A 22,198-nucleotide genomic window follows, 5' to 3' on the forward strand; every position below is an offset into this window, starting at 1 on the left:
TCCGGAGCCTGTGCTCCGCAATGGGAGAGCCCTCAACAGTGAGAGGCCCGCGTACCACACACACAAAAAAAATTGTGAAGCATTGTTCAGTTGGCCTGGTTGATTTACTCGTTTGTTTAACAAATATTTATTGAGGGTTTACTGTAGGCCATGACTGTTCCCCTCTTCTAGGGATATAACTTTGAACCAGACAAAGACCCTTAACTGTGGGGAAAACAGTAAACAAGTAACTCAATAAATAAACCAGGGGATTTCAGGTTGTTATATAAAATTGTAGGCTGGTGTGATAGATAACTGGAAGGAGGGGTGGGTTGGAGGGAATACACTTTAGAATCAGTGGTCAGGAAAGGCTTATTTGAAGTGGTATTGGAGCTGAGACATGAAAGCTGAGAGTGGACAAGCGTGCGGAGGGGTACTCCCAAGGTCTTGAGGAATGGAAGCTTAGATAGATAAAGCAGTTTGCCCAAGGTTCACACTCATAAGTGACAGAACCATGATTTGAAATCGAGTCTGTGTTGTTCAAAGCCTGTGAGTTCAGAGGCCATGTTCTTGTCATCACACATGCTTCCTCCCTGTATCTCAGGGAAGTTAGAACCCTCGGCCAAGGTTTCCCAGAGTGTGGTAGAGCGGGAAAGAGACAGACTGATTCCATTCAACCTGCTTGCTTAATTCTCCCTCACTGGAACATAAGATCTCTGAGAGCAGGGCTCTGTCTGTCTGTCTTCACCACCTTGTTCCTGCTTAGTACATGACACAGGGCCTTGGCATACTCTGGAGTTTATTAAACTTCATTTTTGAATGAATGAATAAACCTGGGTTTGAATCCACATTTGCTGTGTGACTTCGGGCAAATTGGGCCTGTTTCACCAAGTGGGAGTTGGGAAGCCCATTGCACAGGATTCCTAGGAGGGATGAAATGAGATGTTCCTCTTAAGGGCTAGGTGCATATAAACAGATGAGTGCTTGGTGCCCAACCTGTGACATGTGTGAGAGTGCCAGATGTGTAGTATATAAGTTCCTCCAACTTAGATGTTTGAAGCCAGGAGAAGAAAGACTTACATGTGGGGTGGCAAGCCTGGGAAATTAGTAAGATGAGAGTGTTTCCAGGATTAGGTTTGGAGAACAAAGGGAAAAGTGGATGAGGGTGGGTGGTTCTTTTAGGATTCCTCTGAATTGTCAGGATCCTTTGCCCAGAGCCTGGCTTCAAAGACTGGGTGTCACTGCATCTTGGGCAGGGTGGTGCTCATAATCCTCTCCGAATGACCAGAAACTCCACAGATTCGAGGCTCCATTAGATTAAGAATCCCAACATAAATCTCTCAAAATGTAGCTAGCCCACTGAGGGCCTTGAGGGATGTTATGACACGGGGCATTGGTTAACCACATAGTTGCCCCCATGTAACATTTTAGCTTAGATCAGCTACATGTGAGGGTAGGGGTGATGAAATGAGACTGCGGGAGCAGAGCCACTTTGGAGTATGGTACCTTGTGAGGAAGGAATGGTCTAGGGGGAGGCCTGTTAACAGGGAGGTAAGGGGGAGGGGCAGAGTGAGAACTCCAGGTTGCTCAGAAAGGGAGGTGGAGGCCAGGAAAGAACAGCAGCGGTGTTACCGAAGGCTGGCTGGGCGTTCTGTGCTTATTTTTCCTCATAGTGTATTTTCCACGGTGCTAGGAGACAAGGGTGGACCACTTGAGAATCTTCCCTTTTCATTTTGCTCTTCTTCCACCAGCCCTGCTCTGTGTTAAAGAGAGAAGTCTGGGGCAGTGGTCTTCAAGCTTTTGTGCTTTCATACCCGCTAAAAGAATTTAGAAAGTCTTATCTCTCTTCACATTTTAAAGTTGATATTTAAGTTCTTTTTTATCAAAAGTGTAATGAATAGTTTCAAAGGATATGATTTCTAGCATATTGAATATTGTGTATATGTTTTACATGTCTTTTGTTAAAATTTTGGAGCTAGCGATTGAGCTCAGTTTATGGTAAATGTTCATCATTTAATTGGTAAAGTCAGTCCTCACTAGAAAACTAATCATGTAAATTAGAATTATTTTCTGTGAGAAAAAAGTCTGACTTTATTTTTTGGTCCACATAAATGCATTAATATGCATATATGCATTTCACATAATGACTGTCTTACACCTGAATTTTAATTCTAAGATAGGTAGATGGAAAAGGTGTTGTGCTGGATAAAATAAGGCACTGTTCTTTTGTTATTTCTAATCTCTGCCTTTGTTGCTTTGCTGTCAAATACTCTTCCTCAGGAGTTGTGCTTTCTTGAATTGTTCCTTTGTTTGTCCTCCCCACCTATGACAATTTTTTTATTCCATAGGGTGGTTGAGAGGCGTGTCTTTCTTGTATGAAGTGGGAAGAGGGTGATTATGAAGGGAGTGGTGAGAAAGGAAACTACAGATGGCAGATGCAGCCCTTAGGCTGTCAGGAAGTAGCACACATGGAAGTTAGGATCTGGAAAGTGATTCCCTTAAGCTGCCCATTTCTGCTCCTGCCCCCCCACAGAATGTCTTTCTGTGCCTCCAGATATATATGCACCCAGTTTGAAGACCGTGGTCTAGGGGAGACTTGTAAGGGTGGGGACCCTGGGTTTGATGGCCAGAACATCCATGATAGAGGCTAAAGGGCTCTGGTTTTACCTAATGCCAGGTTGTCTGTCTACCTTCCCTTCTCTTCCATTCTTAATCTTTCTTCTCTACCCCACCCTGCACTGTCTTCTTTCTTTTTAAAGAATGGCTCCAAACTAGGGCAGTATCTCAGTGACTGTCATTCCACAGAGCTCCTCTTACCTGGGTAGAAGGTTAAGTTTTTGGACATTTGCTTGCCAGACAGAAATATAGAGAAATAGTATCTTAGGTCTTGTCAAAAGGGTTCATTCTCTTTACTTCTCAGGAACTCAAGGCAAATGTAGAACTAAGATCCAGCATAATGACATCTCACCCCTTCTCATCTTGGTCTGCTGTACATAAGAGAAGCTTTGTGAAAAGTTCCAAATTTTGACAGCACCAGGGCCCTTTGTTCTGTAAAGTAGCACAGGAAAGTAATTAGAAACGGAGGCAACACATTCCACCTGGCTTGCCAGGTCCATCACGTTGTGATTCTAGCAACTTGTGTTAGGATAACTCGAACATTGTGACCTCAATTTAAAAATTATGGTCAAACGTTTAATATTTCTTTAAAACAAAATTAAAGATATTATGTTGAAAACTGTACTTTTTTTAATCCTGTAACTGAAAGGATATTGTGTATCTCAACTGAATTTTAAATTCCATTTCTCCTCTCATACATGTGATTAAAAGTTCTCTTTGTAGCTTGATGCTTTGGTATCTGCTATTTTTGTATATTATATTTTGTAGGAATCACAAAAGAGCCAAGTTTTATTTCCAAAAGAAGAGTCCCTCACCATGACCCACAGATTTCAAAATCTCTTGAGTGGAATGGAGCTACCTCAGAGAGCGCTGTGGTTGTATCACCAGAACCCGAAGCCCCCAGAACACCAGAACCAGAACGAAAAGAAGATGTTAACCAAGAAAGGGTTCTTGCACTAGACGCCTCCAGGGTTCCCAAGAGAACCAGATCTCACTCTGCAGACTCCAGAGCTGAAGGGGCTTCAGAAATTGTGGAAAATAAGGAGGATATAGTAGCAAATCATGTACCAGTTAATGAAAATGTGGAGCTGGAACATTCTACCAAGCTTCTTTCAGAAAACATAGATGGCGGGGTAGGTATATTCACTGTATTTCCTTTCAGAAGCATAGAATTCTTTGTAAATTTCATCATCATTTCAGTAATATTACATTTTGTGCTTAAATTTTTCCATTATTTGTTTTCTTGTCCAGTGTCTGTAGAAGAGTTGATAAGAGGCTGTTGACTTTAGTTATTATGACTTAGTTCTCTTCTTAATAGTTGCCATTTTGTACTGGTTTCACTAAGATATCCCTTCGTTGGGTGCACAGCCTGCCTCTGGATTTTATTTATCATATATCAGCACCTGAGTCCTAAGGGACAGATCAAGTTGGGACAGAGAAAGGGAGTAGGCCATTACCTCTGGCAGGGATGGTGAGCTGACTTATACCTAGGCCCTTTTCAATTTCTTATTGTGTACTAGCAGAAAAAACAGAGTCTCAATTGACAAAATGCAAAAGAAAGGAGAGGTCTGGCTAGATCTCAAAAGATCTTGCAGTTCTGCTCTCTTATGTCCCAGCTGGCCTGCGGCAGGTCCCTGCGAGCACATAAGCAGAGGCTGCAGGGACCCGTGCAGACGCCTCACTGCTTCCCCATTTTTATCCACTCTACTGCTTCCTCCCCATCTCATGTCCACCGCTGACTGGAACCACGGAGAGGCATTTAGAAGTGTTGGAAGACCAGGGGGCATGGGAATCAAGGAAGGTGACATGTAAGTCTGGTGGGTAGGGGAAGGGGTGTCCCCAAAGCAAACTGTGGACGAGGTAATGTGCTGTTGTTTCTTAGTAATATATTCAATTATGCATAATTGGTAGGAAGGGACTGAGAAATGTTATCTACACTTGATCTTAACCAAAAGGCCGAGAAGCAATGAGAGAAATGTTATCTTTTGCTGGGATGCACAATAATTCCTTGACGGTATTAAGGGAATTTTAAAGAGTTTCACAATTTAAAGGAAGATTAACAATTAAAGAAAGGTTTCTGTATGACGATGTGCATATAGTTAATGATACCTTACTGTACACTTAAAAATTTGTTAAGAGGGTAGAGTTTTATGTTCTACGTTTTTTACCACAGTTAAAAAAAAAAGTTTGAATAGAAATTTTTAATAACTTTGAGTGGGATTTTTTTTTCCCCTAACAGTTGGATAGACTTCTACAGAAAAAAGCTGGACTGACTGTTGTTCCTTCACATAATGTCTTGAGAAATTCTGAATATCAAAGGCAGTTTGTTTGGAAGACCCCTAAAGAAACTACTTCAGCTTTTGCAGCCAATCAGGTAGTTTAATGGATGCAATACATTTTTGAGGAATATCTTCTAATCTAGTGTTGCAGATTTACATAGAACTAAGAACTGAAAGAAATTAGATACTTAAGAAGGCCTGAAGGTGGGTTCTAGAAACGTGAAAATGAGAGTTTTGCTAAAATCATCCTATTACTTCTGATTTATAGTAGTAATATTATACTGTCCTAGGCTACTGATGATCATTGTTGCCAGATCCATCACATATACTAAATATGAGACAGGGTAATGAAAACTTGAGGACTGGTAAGTTTTTGCATGCTGTGAATTTTTTTTATTTATTAAAAAATTGTTAAATTGATTGTATTCTGAAATGTTGAATTTTGTTGACTAATATATTGCATGTTTTCTGTCTTCTAAGAAAGGTGTAACTGCGTTGGATATTTATTTTAATAAGTACAAAATAGGTTGAAAGTGATGCAAGATATATAATTTTGTCCTTATATCAAATGAGCAGTGATAGGAATTATCAGTTTAACTATATTTATAAATTCAAAAGCTATAATGGTAACTAAATGTGATATTAGGTTTCATTGTATCCTCACACAATTTTAGTATTAGACTACCATTACTAATATATACTCTGTTGTTTTACTACTATAATTCTCCAGACAGTTCTTAGCTCATTTATGTTCTTAACCATACTCCTAGGCTTAGGTAGGAAATACTTCCATTTAGAATATCCCCAAAGGCTCATGACAGCTTAGTCTTTTCTTTCTCACTCACCTATATACTTTATACACCCATAAGAACCAAGAGGATAATTATATTCAGCAAGACAATAACATGTCTTCTTACACTAAGATAGTACCAGTGTTATCCTACAAATTGTAGCAGCTTTAGGCTTGCTTGTTATTCAGTTTTTAAAAAACAAATTTATATAACATTTTAGGGACACATAAAATAACATAAATCAATACATACCCTTTATAAACCTAGTGAATAGAATCAGTACTTCTTTTGCTGGCTCACAAGTGTTGTTGGATAGAAAGTGTACCTACAAAATTACTTACAGCCTAAAAATCATGACTGTTCAATTTTTGTAGAATATCTTACCTTTAAGGTAGAGGTGATTCAAATCAAAGCCCAATTGACAACTTCTGCATACTTCAGTGAAAGCATTATGTAGAAATGTTCTTTTGATAGTATCAGAAGTATAACATAAACCACTAGCAATACCTTCACTACTAGCTTTATTGCTTTCATTAGTGAGGGTTTCAGAGAATTTCTTTTGGAAGCAAATGCTCTTTGTTAGTTGAAAGCATATCAGTTTTGGGTCTGTGGATTGAAGAGCTCTGTGACAGAAACTTTCAAAGCTTGTTGATAGGGAACCCCTAAAGGAGCTATTCCGTTCTGTTTTATCAGACACCTGTTTTCTGAAAGGATGTCTTATATTAATATGTAAAAGAGAACAATTTTTGGCAGAAGAGTCCTTGAGGTTATACTGTACTTAAAAAGATATACTGTTTGGTTGTGATCTGTATGAAGGTGTATTATTCAGCGTTGTGAAGCAATAATATACCTTATTTGAACTCCATATCCTTTCTATTTGCTTTCTCTGTAATCAGTGGTAATAGACCATGAAATGGAAACCATATTATGAAATATTAAGGATAAAAGAAAACATTTAAAAATAGAAACATGATAATTATCTGTTTTTTTCCTTGCTTTAAGCTAAAAATAAGCAAAGGAAAAAACCTGAGCAAATGCATATGTCAGATATTCAAAACGTTAAGACTTTTTTATTGTCAATTCATGTCAAGGAGGAAAAAAACCCTGCAGAGCTGACAACAGAGTTGCTTTGTAAAGCTAATGTGTATTTTCATATTATTAAAATCTGCCTATTTTACTGCTCTCATTACCAAACTAATAGGGGGGTAGGGAACTTGGGGGAGAAAAGATATGGTTCATTATTTCTTTTGGCTTAAGCATTATTTGATTACAATAACTATTATTCAAAACATAGTAATGAGTAGAGAAAGTTGACCTTTGGATTTTCTCTCCAGCTTTACTGAGGTCTAATTGACAAAAATTATACATTTATGATGTACGATGTGAAGTTTTGACGTATGTATTCATTCTGAAATGATTACCACAATCAAGCTAATTAACACATCACCTCACATAGTTACCATTTTTTGTTTGTGTGGTGAGAACACTTAAGATCTATCCTTTTAGCAAATTTTAAGTACATAATACAGTATTGTTAACTATATTCATGCTGTACTTCAGATCTCCATAACTTATTTATCCTGCATAATTGAAACTTTGTACCCTTTGACCAACATCTCCCCATTTCTCCCACCCCCTGGTCCCTGGCAACCACCATTCTGTTTGCTGCTTCTATGAGTTCCTTTAGATTCCACATATAAGTGGGATCATATAATGCAGTATTTGTCTTTCTGTGCCTGGCTCATTTCACTTAGCATATGTTCTCCAGGTTCATCCATGTTGTTGCAGGTGAGAAGATTTTTTTTTTTAAGGCTGAATAATAATACATTTTCTTTATCCATTCATCTGTCCATGGACACTTAGACTGATTCCATATCTTGGCTACTGTGAATAATGCTATAATGAACACGGGAGTGTAGATATCTTTTGAGATACTGATTTCATTTCCCTTGGATGTATACCTAGAAGTGGGGTTGCTGGCTCTATTTAAAATTTTTTGAGGACCCTCTATACTGCTTTCCATAATGGCCATATCAATTTACATTCCCGCCAACAGTGGACCGGGGTTCCCTTTTCTCTGCATCCTTGCCAACACTTGTTACCATTTGTATTTTTGATAATAGCCATTCTAACATGTGAGGTGAAATCTCACTGATGTTGGTTTATTCCTTGATGATTAGTGATGTTGAGCACCTGTCCGTGTACCCGTTGGCCATTTGTATGTCTTCTTTGGAAAAAAGTTCCTTTGCCCATTTTTAATCAGATTGCTTTTTTTTCTATTGAGTTTTATGAGTTCTTTATTATTTTGAATATTAACTCTTTATCAGATATATGATTTGAAAATATTGTGTCTTTGTTTGATGTAGTCCCACTTGTTTATTTTTGCTTTGGTTGCCTTTGTTTTTGGTATCAAATCCAAAAAACCATCATCAAGACCCATGTCAAAGAGCTTAGCCTATGACTTCTTCCAGAAGTTTTATGGCTTCAGGGCTTACGTTCAAGTCTTTAATCCATTTTGAGTTAATTTTTATGTATGGCACAAGACTGGTCCATTTTCATTCTTTTGTGTGTAGCTGTCCAATTTTCTCAACACCATTTATTGAAGAGACCCTTTCGCCATTGTATGTTCTTGGCTCCTTTGTCATAAGTTAATTGACCATATACACGTGAGCTTATTTCTGGACTCCTTATTCTGTTCCATTGATCTATATGTCTGTTTTTAGGCCTCTTTGCCCATTTTTTAATTGGGTTGTTTTCTTGCTGTTGAGTTCCTTAAATATTTTAAATATTGACCCCTTATGAGATGGATGCAGATATTTTCTCCCACTCAATATGTTGTCTCTTCACTCTGTTGATTGTTTTCTGTACAGAAGTTTTTTAGTTTGATGCAATCCCATTTGTTTTTGCTTTTGTTACAATGGATGTTAATTAGACATGTGAAATGAAATTACAGTCGTATATAATTTTCCCTTTTTTGTATCCTATGATTCAACTTCGTATGTGAAATTTTTTAAGCAATTGAAGTAGTTCTGTATATTTAACAAAAAACTAAACTAAAGTAATTTTTTTTTAAGGTTTTCCACAATAAAAGCAAATTTGTTCCACAATTCAAAGGTAACTCATTCATCCATGAAACTGAATACAAAAGAAATTTTAAGGGTTTATCTCCAGTGAAAGAACCAAAACAAAGAAATCATTTGAAGGAGAACGGAAATTTTGAAACAATATCTCCTGAAAAGAAGGTATTTGTCAGTTCTTTAAACAAAATAAAATCCTCATGATTTGAAACTCTCCACGTTTTCTTTTACTCACCACCATTTGGAACTTTACAAATTTCCTTTTACTTATCACCATTTGAGATTTTGTTTTTCGCTACTTCACTAATTTGTTTATTTATTCACTAAATGTCAAATGTTCATCTAGCACCTGGTAGAAACCAGGCACCAGGTAGGTACTGAGAATACAATGATAACTACACTAAGCCCTAAGCAGTTCTTGGGTCAGTGGGGAGACAGATCTAAGTAATTAAGTGTAATACAGTGCGGCAAATGCTTAGCAATACAGCAGGTAAGTCGGCTATGTCTAATATCAAATGATTGTCCTTATAGTAATGTGAGCTCCAGGGGTCACAGTGGTGATGGAAACACATACTTTAAATTAAATAGTGGAAATCAGATCGAAACACACATACCCACATGTATTTTAAACCATAGCTTTAGTATGCCAAATTATAGCCAGTATAATTCACACGATTTACCTTGGTATATACAAACGTGTACTTCTCTGTGTGAAATTACAGCTGTTTCAGTTACAGCATCAGGTTAAAATTATTGTAAATTATAGGTAAATCAGGGGTAAGTCCTATCTTTTGATCTCCTGGAATGTCATACCTGAAATGTTATGGGTTCTAAGAATAAAAATTAGATGACTAAAAGTAAAATAATTTATATATATATAAATATACATATATAAAAATTATATATGCATATATATAAGTCATACATACATATTATATATGATGTATATGTTTTTTTTAAAATTTATTTATTTATTTTTGGCAGTGTTGGGTCGTCGTTTCTGTGCGAGGGCTTTCTCTAGTTGCGGCGAGCGGGGTCCACTCTTCTGCGCGGTGCACGGTGCGCGGGCCTTTCACTGTCTCGGCCTCTCTTGTTGCGGAGCACAGGCTCCAGACGCGCAGGCTCAGTAGTTGTGGCTCACGGGCCCAGCCGCTCCGCGGCATGTGGGATCTTCCCAGACCAGGGCTCGAACCCGTGTTCCCTGCATTGGCAGGCAGGTTCTCAACCACGAGCGCCACCAGGGAAGCCCGATGTATATGTTTAATAATATATATATACTTGTTGGACCTATGATGTTCTTGAAAAAAAAAGAATTATTCAGTAAAGCTGTGTGCTAACTTACAATAATTAAGTGGAAGGTCCCAATGAGTAACAATTAAATGTAAACTTAGAATATCAAGGGAAAATGTAAGACCAGTGTTCAATAGGTCGTTAACATAAAGTTTATTTATTTAGATGTTTGTTAATTAAAACTTTTTCCTAGCCAAGTATCTAAAATTTTTATTGTTAGAAAATGAAGCCATATCCTGAGCTATATACTTCAAGAAACTAACCAGATATACTAGTTTCAAAACTTGCTTGTTGATTTTTTATGATTTCTATGTTATCTTTAGTAGTTAAAGCTTACTTTTAGAAACAGAATTGTAATTCAGTATCCAGCTATACTTTATAACATCTGTGTTTTCACTTTAATATATAACATAAATTGAGCATAAAAAGTTTAAATTATTTTCATTTTAGTATAATAAAACAGATGATCCTTTAAAATTAGAAGCAGAGATGGAATCAAAAGACTTAAACCAGCCTAAAAAGAAACTTACTCCTTGGAGACATCAAAGGCTTGGGTATGTATTTTGTAAGAAAAATATCATGGTATTTAAATGATCAACATGGTGAAATATTTACTCTCATTTCATTTCTGTTAGGAAGGTGAATTCTGAATATAGAGCAAAATTTCTGAGCCCAGCCCAATATTTATATAAAGCTGGGACTTGGACACGTGTGAAGGAAAACATACCAAATCAGGTGAGTATATAAGCTCAGGAAGCCCACATGTTCTTTGGCACTATATCAGTTTGATTTCACAATAGCTTCACCTAGTAATAGAGATGACAGTATGAAAATGTATGATGCGGTAATAGCACTAAAAGTATCAGGAACTTAAATTGTATGTATGAGGATATAGTTTATCAGTGTGTTTACTTTTTTTTAAAATACTAGCTTAGAGATTAGTATTATTATAAGGTCTTTAAAGTTAAAAATGTTTTTAAAATCAAATATTTATGTTAATGAAGTCAGTTTATAGAATTGTAGCATTATAGATTTGATTATTTTATAACCTTTAGACCTCTACTCTCTCAATTCAAGATTGATTAATTTTTCAAGATTAGTTTATCTGACTGACGTGCCCTGTTAGCATGTACTGATAGTGCAGTCTGCAAGCACAAGGAAGGAGTGGCCTCTGTTGATAGAGGTTTGAGTTCTAGTGTTGGGATACCCTGACATATGGGAGAAATTCTGAGGATCCTAAAGAAAGGTTGGAAGAAAAGGGTAATTCTAGAATTGGTGAGTGCTAGTTTAGTACTAGCTTCTTATAGCCAAAGGATAAACGGTGGAGCCTTTTTGGTTATTGTGTAGTTAGCATCTTTTAAGCTACATCTTGATGGTTTGCTCCCCTTTCTGTGTGAATAAGCTAAATGAGAACATTTTGGATTAGACATTATAAAGAGAGGGATAATTTGGATGGGGAATGAATCTTATTTAGCTCCATACTTCAAACCATGGCTAACAATTATGTGTAATCAGCCTCTGACACTTTGAGCTTCTGGCTCTTGGCTCTGGCAGCTCCCAGACCTATGTCCTGGTGATGATATTGGGTTGGCCAAAAAGTTCGTTCAGGTCTTTCCATACGACGTTACAGAAAACCCGAACAAAGTTTTCGGCCAACCGAATATTACTGGGGGCAAAATTCCTATACTCACCTTGGTGAAATCAAGTTAAAAATGAGAACATTGAAAGCAGCCATGACAGAAGAAAGGAATTGAGTCAGTTTTGAATTCTTGAGCAGTTTCTGACCATGCCAGACCTCCGTGAGGATCTCTGTGCCTGAGGAGTCTGATGGGGAATGGGGGAAAACCCCAGGCAAAGGCCGGAACAGAGTGTGGCCATAGAGGGCGTGTGTGGCCAGTTGATAGGTGTCAGCCACTGCCCTGTCGTGTTCCGGTACTTCGCTAGGTTGGGTTCATGAGAAGCTCCTTGTTTTGGAAAGATTATCCCTTAGTCTGAGACTTCTTTGAACTAAGATAAGTTGGCATTTAGGCCTCAGATGTAAACATTTAATGGACTCAGAGGACTGTTATGTCTGGAGTCGTGATAATGTGACAGTCATTATCCTGCCCTTGTGGAAGAGAACATTTTTGTTTTTGTTGTTAATTTAAGATCGGTCTTTAAGATTTCCTATTATAATATCTTGGTAATGTGACTTTTCTGAAGGTTTGTTTTATTAATTGCTATAGGTGGTTGAAAATGTTTAAATTAGTAGAATAGTTTACCTTAACTTCATGGTCAAAATCATTCAAAAAAACAAATTGGAGTTAGAAAAGAATAAGAATTTTTAGTTATGAGGTTAGCGATCACTGATAGTGATAATAGTTTTAGTCGATCAGGTCATAGACATTTAATATGGGCCATATTTTCTTATATCTTACATTTTTTTCCCTGGAAGATACTTACTGTATGTGGCTGATTTTGAGGTACCTACGTATAAGGTACTCCCTCATTTTCCTACTCCTAACATTTCATGGAATATTATTCACACTCGTCAAATGCATTTGGACATCAGCGACTTTTTTATCATTAGAATATTAACGCACTTTGAATCATGTTACAGTTTTCTAGTCCATGTATCATCTTCATTTCCCTCTTTCTTCTTTGAGATATTGTACTTTTTTAATCTATTTATAGTCTAGTCACTAGATATTTTATCCTGTGTCCCAAGTTCCTATTCACATAACATTAGGGTAGTTGATGTTATTTGTCCAGTGGTTGTATATTTGTTATCTCTATACTATAACCAGTGGCTCTATTCCTCTTTAAAATGCTCGCTTGAAGGCTGTTTTTTAATAATAATCAGCAACTGCAACTGTTAAGTCCAATCCTCAGAATAACTACTGGATCTGTGTTAAATGTCTTTTTTTCCTGATTGTTAGGTAGTCTTCTAATACTCCCAACTGCATTGGTTGAGATAATTTTTTTCTAATGTGTCTTCCAGAAATAGGACTTTGTTTCAAGATGAAGTGCCACATTGAGACATTCTGTAATTTGACAGACATTGTAAGGACTTTTAGGTATAAGATGACTCTTTATTTTCAGGGGATGATTTTGGGAAAAGGAGTATTTTATTCCCCAGTTTTCTGAGTTTGAATTTTTCACATATAAATTTTAAACAACTTAGTTGAATTCTTAATTTGGGAAAAGAAATCCAGAAAGGAAAACGTTCTACTTATAGCATTTAATATTATGTAACCTGATGGTGTTACTTGACCTGAAAAGGGGTGTGTGTGTGGCTTTAACTGAGTTAGGCATGGTTTATTCATATCATTTTTAGTGGCTCCTTTTTTTGGCTGTAGGGATTGTTTTTAATACTGAGTTCACACCATTGATTTTTTTTTCTCTTTCTAGTAGAACACCTTACTTTGGAAATATCAGCATCCTATTTTTTCATCTGAGTTTAGGACTACAGAAGTTTAAAATCATGTATTTGTAAAATATAACAGTACTAAGATTATTAACAAAGATTGCTGATAAAGTCAATTTAAAACATTGAGTTTTGAATGTCAGTAACAAATAGAACTGAATAAAGTTTTACAGAATTTCTGTATCTCCCCTCCCTTCTTTAAAAAAAGTTGATGTCAGATAAAACTAGGTCACTGTGTACATGGAGGGGATGTTCGTCCATCCTCTCATTCATCAATCAGTGAGGTCCTCCCGTATGGATAGAATGCAGCCTTCTCTGCAGCTCCTTCCTGCTCCACCTTACACACAGTAGGACTGGTAGGACCCCCTTTTGAAACCACTCCTTCAGTTTATATCTCATTTGTTTATTATGGCATAGATCGTACCAATATTATGATAATGATTTATCATATACGAGGAGGTCGGCCTGCTCTACCAGATTGGGAGCACATTGAGTGCAGGAACTTTCTTGCTTATCTTTGCTACCAGCCGTCTAGCTCAGGCCTAGCACTTAGTCCATACTCAGGACAGGTTGTGGAATCAATGTTGAAAGGCTACATTCTCCCTCACCTCAAGGAGTTCATAGGTTAATGGGGAAGAATGACACAAGCAATAATTCCAGAACAATGAAATAAGTACTAGTGGGGATATGCACCAAGGGCTTTGAGAACCCAGGGGGGAGGAAGTGATCCTAAGGCATGAAGATTTTATCATGGAGGTGATGGAGTGACCATTACACATTTGAAGCATGGGGGTACTTATTAGAAATAAAATCCGGATTATATCAAGGCACTTTATCACAAGCTTCCCATGCATTCTGAACACACTGGTTAAGAGTTCAGCAGACTCAATACCTATTAAATGCAAAAACCATTATTAGTAATTTTCTTTAAAGTATAAGAGTTGAAAAAATGATAAATGAACATGGCTTAATTTTTTTAACAGTGAAGAAAACAATATTTTGAATTATCTTTTAGGAATGTTTCAGGTTTGGTTCATTAGAGCAGTAGGACTCTGTTTGGGATTATGTGTTTTCTTTTGCCCTGGCAGGCGCTGTCCTTTGCTTTGTCTGATTCCCTAGAGATGTAGCACTTGCATCTCTCTGCATCAGTAGTACTTCCTTAAGGAGCTGAGGATATGTTTCTCCAGTTGCTTTTGCAATGCCAATTTTCATTATTTGCTTTTTTGCCTTTAAGTGAGAGAAAAGCAGTTTTTTCTTTGCTTTTATTTTTTTAACTTTTTATTTTATATTAGAGTATAGTTGATTAATAATTTTGTGATAATTTCAGTTGTACAGCAAAGTGATTCAGTTATACATACACATGTATCTATTCTTTTCCCATTTAGGTTGTTACATAATATGAGAAAAGCGATTTTAGCAGACAGTATCCAGGTATCCTTTTAAGGCTAATATTTGTATTTATGATAGGAAAAAATTATACAGTTTTTTGAGAATAAATTATTTTAATCAGATTATTCAAAACTTTTAAGCTGCAACTTAATTTTTTTACATTGCGGAATTGTATTCAGGGAAGCCAGAAGGTGGCAGTATGATGTATAAAATGAAAGGGTTTCAATGAGTATAAATGACTCCTTTTCACGTGAAAATATGTTATTTGCATATTAGGGAATTCAAGTCACCTTATATCAGTAGTTCATCAGAACTTTTTTTTGGTATCCTGTTGCTTTGTCGAATATATTACAGTTATTATTTTGTGGGATATTCTTTTAAATTATGTATTTAATACTGGTTTTGCGGATTACAAGGGAATGTTGAGGAATGTGGAGAGGAAAGCCTCATGACTCTCTCAGTGGAGCTTCTGTAGTAGTAGCAGCAGGTGTATATAAGCCTAGAAGTAAAGACTGGGGCTAGGGGTTTCTGGCATGTCAGTACTCTTCCAGAGGTGGGGAAATAGTAATTAGGTTACCTTGTTGCGGACAGCATTCCACCCATGCAAGAACGTGGTTGATTTTCAAGGCAATGTTAAAGTATCTTGGTTACTGAATTAAATGCTACTGAAAATACTAAAAAAAAATTGATCGACAAGTTTGGTATATATTTAGAAGGAAAAATAATAAGGTATTTCAGTGATTCCCATTAATATTCAATTATGGCATTAACCTGTCATTAAGTATGTTTCTGTATTCCTCCCCTAGGGTTCTCTAAATGCCATGTGGTATGCGGAGGTTGGTTGCTTTTGAGTTTTTAAATCTGTAATAATGCATAGAGTACTTGTGTAATTTCAGTTGAAGTAAGAAGTAGGTGTCGATATTTTTCTTAGCTGCTGCAAATTTCTCCCTGCCTGCTGGCCTGAAGTAAAATAACTGCACTGTGCATCAGCTTGACTGTTTTAATTTCTGCTTAAAAATGCACATAGTGTATGTGGCTACTTTTGCCTTTCTTTCTCCTTGGTCTCTGGCTGTATTTGTACAATGTCTTGGATATGCTACTTGGTGATATTTGCAAAGGAGCATTTACAATGATACATGATATCTCAACTCTCCTGCATAGGTTAAAGAACTCCGAGAGAAGGCTGAGTTTTATAGGAAACGAGTTCAGGGAACTCATTTTTCTCGGGACCATCTGAATCAGATTCTGTCTGAAAACAACCGCTGTTGGGATGTCTCCTCGACCACGAGCTCAGAAGGAACCATTAGTAGCAACATTAGAGCACTAGATCTTGCTGGGTGAGATGTTATTTGTGGATGGTGGAAAAGTATGTTATAGATTATGTAGATCATGGAATTACATAGAAAAATGATATGAAGACTCAAAAGTCGTCTAGTCTAATGGAAATATACCAGCCACTTATTACGTTTCATTATTTTTAGTTTATTCTCTGTGAAAAGTAAAGCTATACATACTTGCTTTACACGCTTGGGTAGAAATAATACATAATTTAAATCTGGAAGATTGGATTTTATAAAATTCCTTCTTAGCAATTAAGAGTAGACTAGGGATGACTATACAGTAGACGTAAAAAACTTTAAAAAGTAAAACAAAAAGAAAAAGGTAACAGTAATAAAAACTTAGAGAATATTATCTATTAGTACATTTCCATTATCATTCATTAATGGATTTTTGTGGTTAATATGGAACTTCCACCCTGATTCTATGGAAGAATTCTCTGCTATTTTGGGTTTTAAAGTGAACACAAACTGTTTCTAAGAGGAATAGCACATTGATTTGTAGCAAATAAAATAGTTTTTGGTTTTTATAGTGTATTAGTGTAGCCATACATACCAAATTAACTATAAATTCTAATTATGTGACATCTGATTTTAAAAGTTCATCACAAAATCTGTTCTTTAACAGTGACTTGAAAAGATTAATATATCTAAAATATAAAATTGGAAGCAGCTTATTTGATCCATAAGTACACATGAGTTTGTGCACAAACCCTGATTGAGTAACTGAACAAGTTAGACCATGTGAGGGGGTCCTAGTTTATGTATGCAGAGGCCACTCGAGAGATGCATGTGAGTTTTATCAGCAGTGGTGCAGGCATGTATGTGTGATGGGAGGAGTAGAAGGAGATAAATATAATTTATTTTGGAATATTTTAATAGATTGTAACTTTAACTTCTATTGTAAAATGAACTCTTAATTCGATATTTTTCTTCAGTATCTGGGCAAGGCAATATCAGTGGGAAACAGAGTTGTGAACCATGGAAGGCAATGACGGACTTATTAAAATAAGTATCAATTAGAAACCTCAAACTACTCAATTTAAAATAAAACTTATTTTTGTTATGCAGAGATCCTACAAGCCATAAGACTTTGCAGAAATGTCCTTCTACAAAACTAGAAGAAAAAAGACCTATCTTGGAAGAACAGCCCCAGAAAACTACCACAGAGAAATTGGGTGTGTCAGATGCTCCCATACCTGTTAGAAGGCGTCTGGCTTGGGATGCAGAGAACACCACTGAAGACACACAGAAACAGCCAAGAGAGGAGGAGGAAGAGGAGGAAAGGGACAAGCAGGTTAATGTGGGAGAGCTAGAGAAGTTGGAAGTACAGGAAAAATCTAAAGCAGACAAGATAAAAGAAGGGTGAGCGTTTTAAATTAATCAGTATATAGACGCATTATTGTTCACAGTTAATATGTATTTCGTTTTGTCACTAATTAATTATAGTGGTTTACACTTTGGTTTTATGACTAATAAAGAGCAGATTTTATTTTAATGTCACGAAATAGGCATTTCTTTATGGTTTATATAATTTGATTCACTCAGGTATTTGAGTCACCACTACTTGGTAATTGAACACTCGAACATTGAGCTACTTGGGGAGGAAGTAGTTAGGGTTATTTTCATTTATATCCTCCTAATTATGATTTGCTAGATATCTCTGGAAGTATGACTTTGTGACTTGAAGAAAATAACTGATATTCTTTACTATCAGATGGTTATACTACCAAAAAGAAAGAAAAGATGTTTTGTAATATTAAAATAAGTGATTTCCTACCAAATGTAAAATAGATAGCTAGTGGGAAGCAGCTGCATAGCACAGGGAGATCAGCTTGGTGCTTTGTTTCCACCTAGAGGGGTGGGATAGGGAGGGTGGGAGGGAGATGCAGGAGGGAAGAGATATGGGAACATATGTATATGTATAGCTGATTCACTTTGTTATAAAGCAGAAACTAACACACCACTGTAAAGCAATTATACTCCAATAAAGATGTTAAAAAAATTTTTTTAATAAAATAAGTGATTTCTGCAAATAGCTAATTTCCATTGATTTATATGCAGAATGCTTTGGGGAGTGGTTCTCTGCCATTGGTTATGGTATTTTTTTGTCCATAGTCCAACGCCCTTATCATTCATTTGTGAGTTTTGCAGCTAATATGGAAGTTAGGTTCTGATATAATGGAAGAATTCTCTGGTGTGTTGCTGACTTGCAGTGATCTCACCTCTTTTCCAATATTCAGTTACTCTTAACTGTGTGTAGATTTGTTTATTTTTTTCAGAAACAAAATGGCCTTCTCTTATAGGTTTATAGTTTAATTGCATAATGATGGCAAAGTATTTTTTTATTATATTTTCTGGAGGACATGCTTCATAATTGTTTTAATTTGTAGGTCGGAGTCGTCTTCTGTGTCCTCAGGAAAAGGAGGCAGGCTTCCTACTCCGAAGCTAAGAGAACTTGGTGGAATCCAGAGGACTCATCACGATCTTACCACTCCAGCTGTTGGTAACAGGCAAACACTGTGCAGTTCTTATTTCACCTGCTTTCTCTACACGATAATTTAGTTTAATCAAAATATAACATCTTTTGCATTTTTCCAGGTGGTGCTGTTTTAGTGTCTCCATCTAAAATGAAGCCTTCAGTTGCAGAACAGAGAAAAAGAATGTCCTCTCAGGATGGCTTAGAAACTTTTAGGAAGGTAAATATTTATATTTTGGAGAAAAACGTCTCTTCAGGAAGTGATTATTTTAGTCACATGCAATAAGTGAATGAGAGGTTCAGATTTTAGAAAATTCTGCCTATCATATATGGAGACGATGCTCTTAACTTACTTTCAGAAGGCAAAGGCATTGAATTGTTTTTTTGGGTAGTGGCACTGTATTTCTGCTATACTTTCAATTTTTGTCAGTAGTGACAACAGGAAGAGAGAGAAGAAAAACAATACTATTGATTGAGCATCTTCTGTGGCAGTTTTGTTCCAGATGCTGATTTAACACTAGAGATGTAGCAGTGAAAGGAGCAGGTAAAAATCCTGGCCCTCACTGAACTTACATTCTAGTGGAGGAGAGAGACAATAAACAGGATAACTAGGTAAAATGCATAGTATTTTAGATAGTGATAAGAACTAAGGAGAAAAATAAAGCAGGGGAAGTGAGTAGGAAGTGGCGAGGGAAGTTCTGACTGAGAGGGTAACATTTGAGCAGAATCTGAAGCAGGTGAAGGACTGACCCATATGCATATCTAGGAAGGCATTCCAGGCAAAAAGAATAGCAAGTGCAAAGTCCTCCAGGTGAGAAGGTACCTGATTCTTTGAGGAACAGGCAGGAGTGGAGCTGAGAGCAAGAAAGGGAGAACAGGATGGGCAATGAGGTCAGAGGCATAATGAAGAGCTAAATTGTGTAGGGCCTTATAGGTCATAGCAAAGACTTTGAATTTTATTCTGAATGAAATGGAAAGCCTTTAGAGGGGCAGAGGAGTGATATGATTTGACTTGGGTTTTTCCAAGGTCACTCTGGCAACTGTATTGGGAATAGACAGTAGGGGTGCAAGAGCAAGGGCTTGAAACTGGTTAGTCAGTTACAATATCCAGGCAAGAGGTGATGGTTATTTGGATCATAGCAGTAGTTGTACCAGGAGCTAGATTTGGTTATTTTCCATTGTCTACCCCTTGGTTGCTGGTAGGCAGAGGAGTCATTAAACTCACTGAACACAGTCATTTTTTTCCTTTGTTTTCTTACAGAAGCTACTATTATAATAACATTAAATCTGTAAGTCATTCAGTTTGCAGTGAATTATCCCTGTCATTCAGTTGCCCTTGGTTAATATCATCCTGTATCTCTTTTTTTTACCATAGGAATTAGGAAGACTATATTATATTATCCAGAAATATTTTCACCTTGAATTGTGGGAGTGTTGTGGGGCAGCAGCAATTTGGGGAACTTCTGTGGGGATGATCATAATAGCTAGCATTTACTGAGCACTTACTATGTTCTAGGCTCTGTGCTAAGTACTTTACATGTGTTAATTTGTTCAGTCTTCATAATGGTGGAGTAGGATTTGTGTCCAGGCAGTCTGTTCTCAGAGCCCACATTTTTAACCCCTAAACAACACTGTCTCACAAGACTTGAGAGTAGAATTCTCATGATATTGGTTTGATAGTCAAGTACCATCTGTACATTTTAAAAATGATATTAAAAACCCAAGTGTATGTTAGCTCACTTCATTCATTCAGCAGATGTTTCTTATCCATTTACTTACATGCTAGATGCTGTGGTTGTGATAATGAGCAAAAATAGACATGGTACATGATTTTGTTGAACCTACAGTCTTGTGAGAATCACATCCCCAAAAAAGTAAAATTAAAACTAATAATAGTTTCAAAGAAGTATATAGTGCTGTCCTGGAAGGAATTGACCTAGTCATGGAGATCAGGAAGCTTCTTGAAAGTCAAGGATGCTTCTTTGAAGAAGTTATAATTGAGTTGAGATATAGAGGAAGAAGAAGAGTTAACCAGGTAAAAAGGGAGGGGAGAAGAAGCATAGCATATGCCACAGTCCCGCGGAGAGAAACGGCATAGAGTTTTTTTGTTTTTAATTTTAGTTTTGATGTGGACCATTTTTTTTAAAGTCTTTATTGAATTTGTTACAATATTGCTTCTGTTTTATATTTTGGTTTTTTGGCCACGAGGCATGTGGGATCTTAGCTCCCTGACCAGGGATCGAACCCACACCCCCTGCATTGGAAGGTGAAGTCTTAACCACTGGACCGCCAGGGAAGTCCCATGGACATAGAGTTTTAGGAAACAAAGACCAGTACAGTGTGTGGCAGGGAGCAGGAGCAAGATGAGGCTGGAAGAGACAGCAATATTGAGAATTTCTTTCATCTCAAGTAAAATGGAAAATGACTGAAATGTTTTAAATATGAGAGTGTTGTGATTGATTTATGATTTGCAAGATCTCTCTGGCTGCCGTGGAAGGCAAGAGTGGACTGTGGATACCTTTGAGAGCCCATTGCAGTAGTCCACATAGGAGCTGTGATAGCTTGGACTAAAGAGGGTGGGCATAGACGTGAGTGAAACTGAAGAATTGTGTAAGGGGAACAATGTCAAGTCCTGGAGCTGGGTTGGATAATGACTTCTAGGTTTCTGACTTGCCCAGCAGGATTGATGGAGAGTGCCACACACTGAGTAAGAGAACTCTGCGCGAAAGCCACCTTTGGAGGGGAATATCAGGAGTTTCATTTTCATTCACTCAGTTCAGAATTTACTGTGCTCTTACTTTGTATCAAACACTGTTCTGGGATCTGGGGATTCATTGGTAATCAAGATAAAATTCCTGCGATCGTGGAACTTACATTTTCATTGGGAGAAGTAGACAAATGATTTTTTAAAAAAGAATTTCAGATAGTAGTAAGTGCTATCAATTAAATAAAACTGAAAATGACCTCCAAGGGGTGGGTGAGACTGCTTTAGTTTGGGTCATCAGGACAGGAACCTCTGAGGAAGTGACATTTTAGCAAGACCTGGCTGATGAGGGAGGTGCCCATGCAGAGATCTGGGCTGGAGATTGTTTTCCAGGTAGAAGGAAAACACTGTTTTTCCAGGTGAATAACAGTGAGCGTTTCATTGAGAGTGAAAAGGTCTGTGTGACTGGAGCCTGGAGAAAGCAGGGGAGAGGGTGGGGAATGAGGGTGGAAAGGGAGTGGGCAAGGGAGCTGGGTAAGGAGTGGGGTGTTCTTCTAATGGCACTGGGAAGCTCTTGGAGGATTTTAAGCAGTAAAGCAAATATAGATCTCTGATACACTTGATAACTAAAATCACTCTGGCTACTCAGTGGAGAATGGGCTATACTGGGGGAGAGTAGAAGCAGTGAGGCCAATAAGGAGGCTTTTAGGTTCAAGAACAGATCATAAAGTCAAATTAGACCTGGGAACCCCATGTATTACAAATATTCTATAGATTTAATTCAGGTTTTAACAGTAATGAAACCAATTTGACAGAAGTTCCAAATTCTACATATATGTATACAAAAAGAA

The 22,198-nt window shown here is 37.1% G+C and overlaps 1 protein-coding gene across 3 annotated transcripts in view; it reads left to right on the top strand.

Annotated features, from left to right (window-relative positions):
• The window catches only part of SAXO6 (stabilizer of axonemal microtubules 6), a 29,337-nt gene that overhangs the window by 1,514 nt on the left and 5,625 nt on the right, over positions 1-22,198 (top strand). Inside the window, exons 3-12 of one of the 3 annotated variants that reach the window (XM_024736373.1) lie at positions 3,364-3,728; positions 4,835-4,969; positions 8,740-8,907; positions 10,483-10,586; positions 10,668-10,767; positions 15,634-15,663; positions 15,989-16,164; positions 17,236-17,529; positions 18,558-18,670; positions 18,766-18,863. In XM_024736373.1, coding sequence (XP_024592141.1) covers positions 3,364-3,728; positions 4,835-4,969; positions 8,740-8,907; positions 10,483-10,586; positions 10,668-10,767; positions 15,634-15,663; positions 15,989-16,164; positions 17,236-17,529; positions 18,558-18,670; positions 18,766-18,863 — 1,583 coding nt within the window. Of the gene's footprint in view, positions 1-2,899; positions 2,977-3,363; positions 3,729-4,834; positions 4,970-8,739; positions 8,908-10,482; positions 10,587-10,667; positions 10,768-15,633; positions 15,664-15,988; positions 16,165-17,235; positions 17,530-18,557; positions 18,671-18,765; positions 18,864-22,198 lie in introns of those variants that run through there. The other 2 variants (XM_024736374.1, XM_024736375.1) reach the window with 2 other exon arrangements.

Source organism: Neophocaena asiaeorientalis, unplaced genomic scaffold (genome assembly GCF_003031525.2).
Source record: "Neophocaena asiaeorientalis asiaeorientalis breed wild unplaced genomic scaffold, Neophocaena_asiaeorientalis_V1.1 scaffold134, whole genome shotgun sequence".
NCBI classification, from domain to species: domain Eukaryota; kingdom Metazoa; phylum Chordata; class Mammalia; order Artiodactyla; family Phocoenidae; genus Neophocaena; species Neophocaena asiaeorientalis.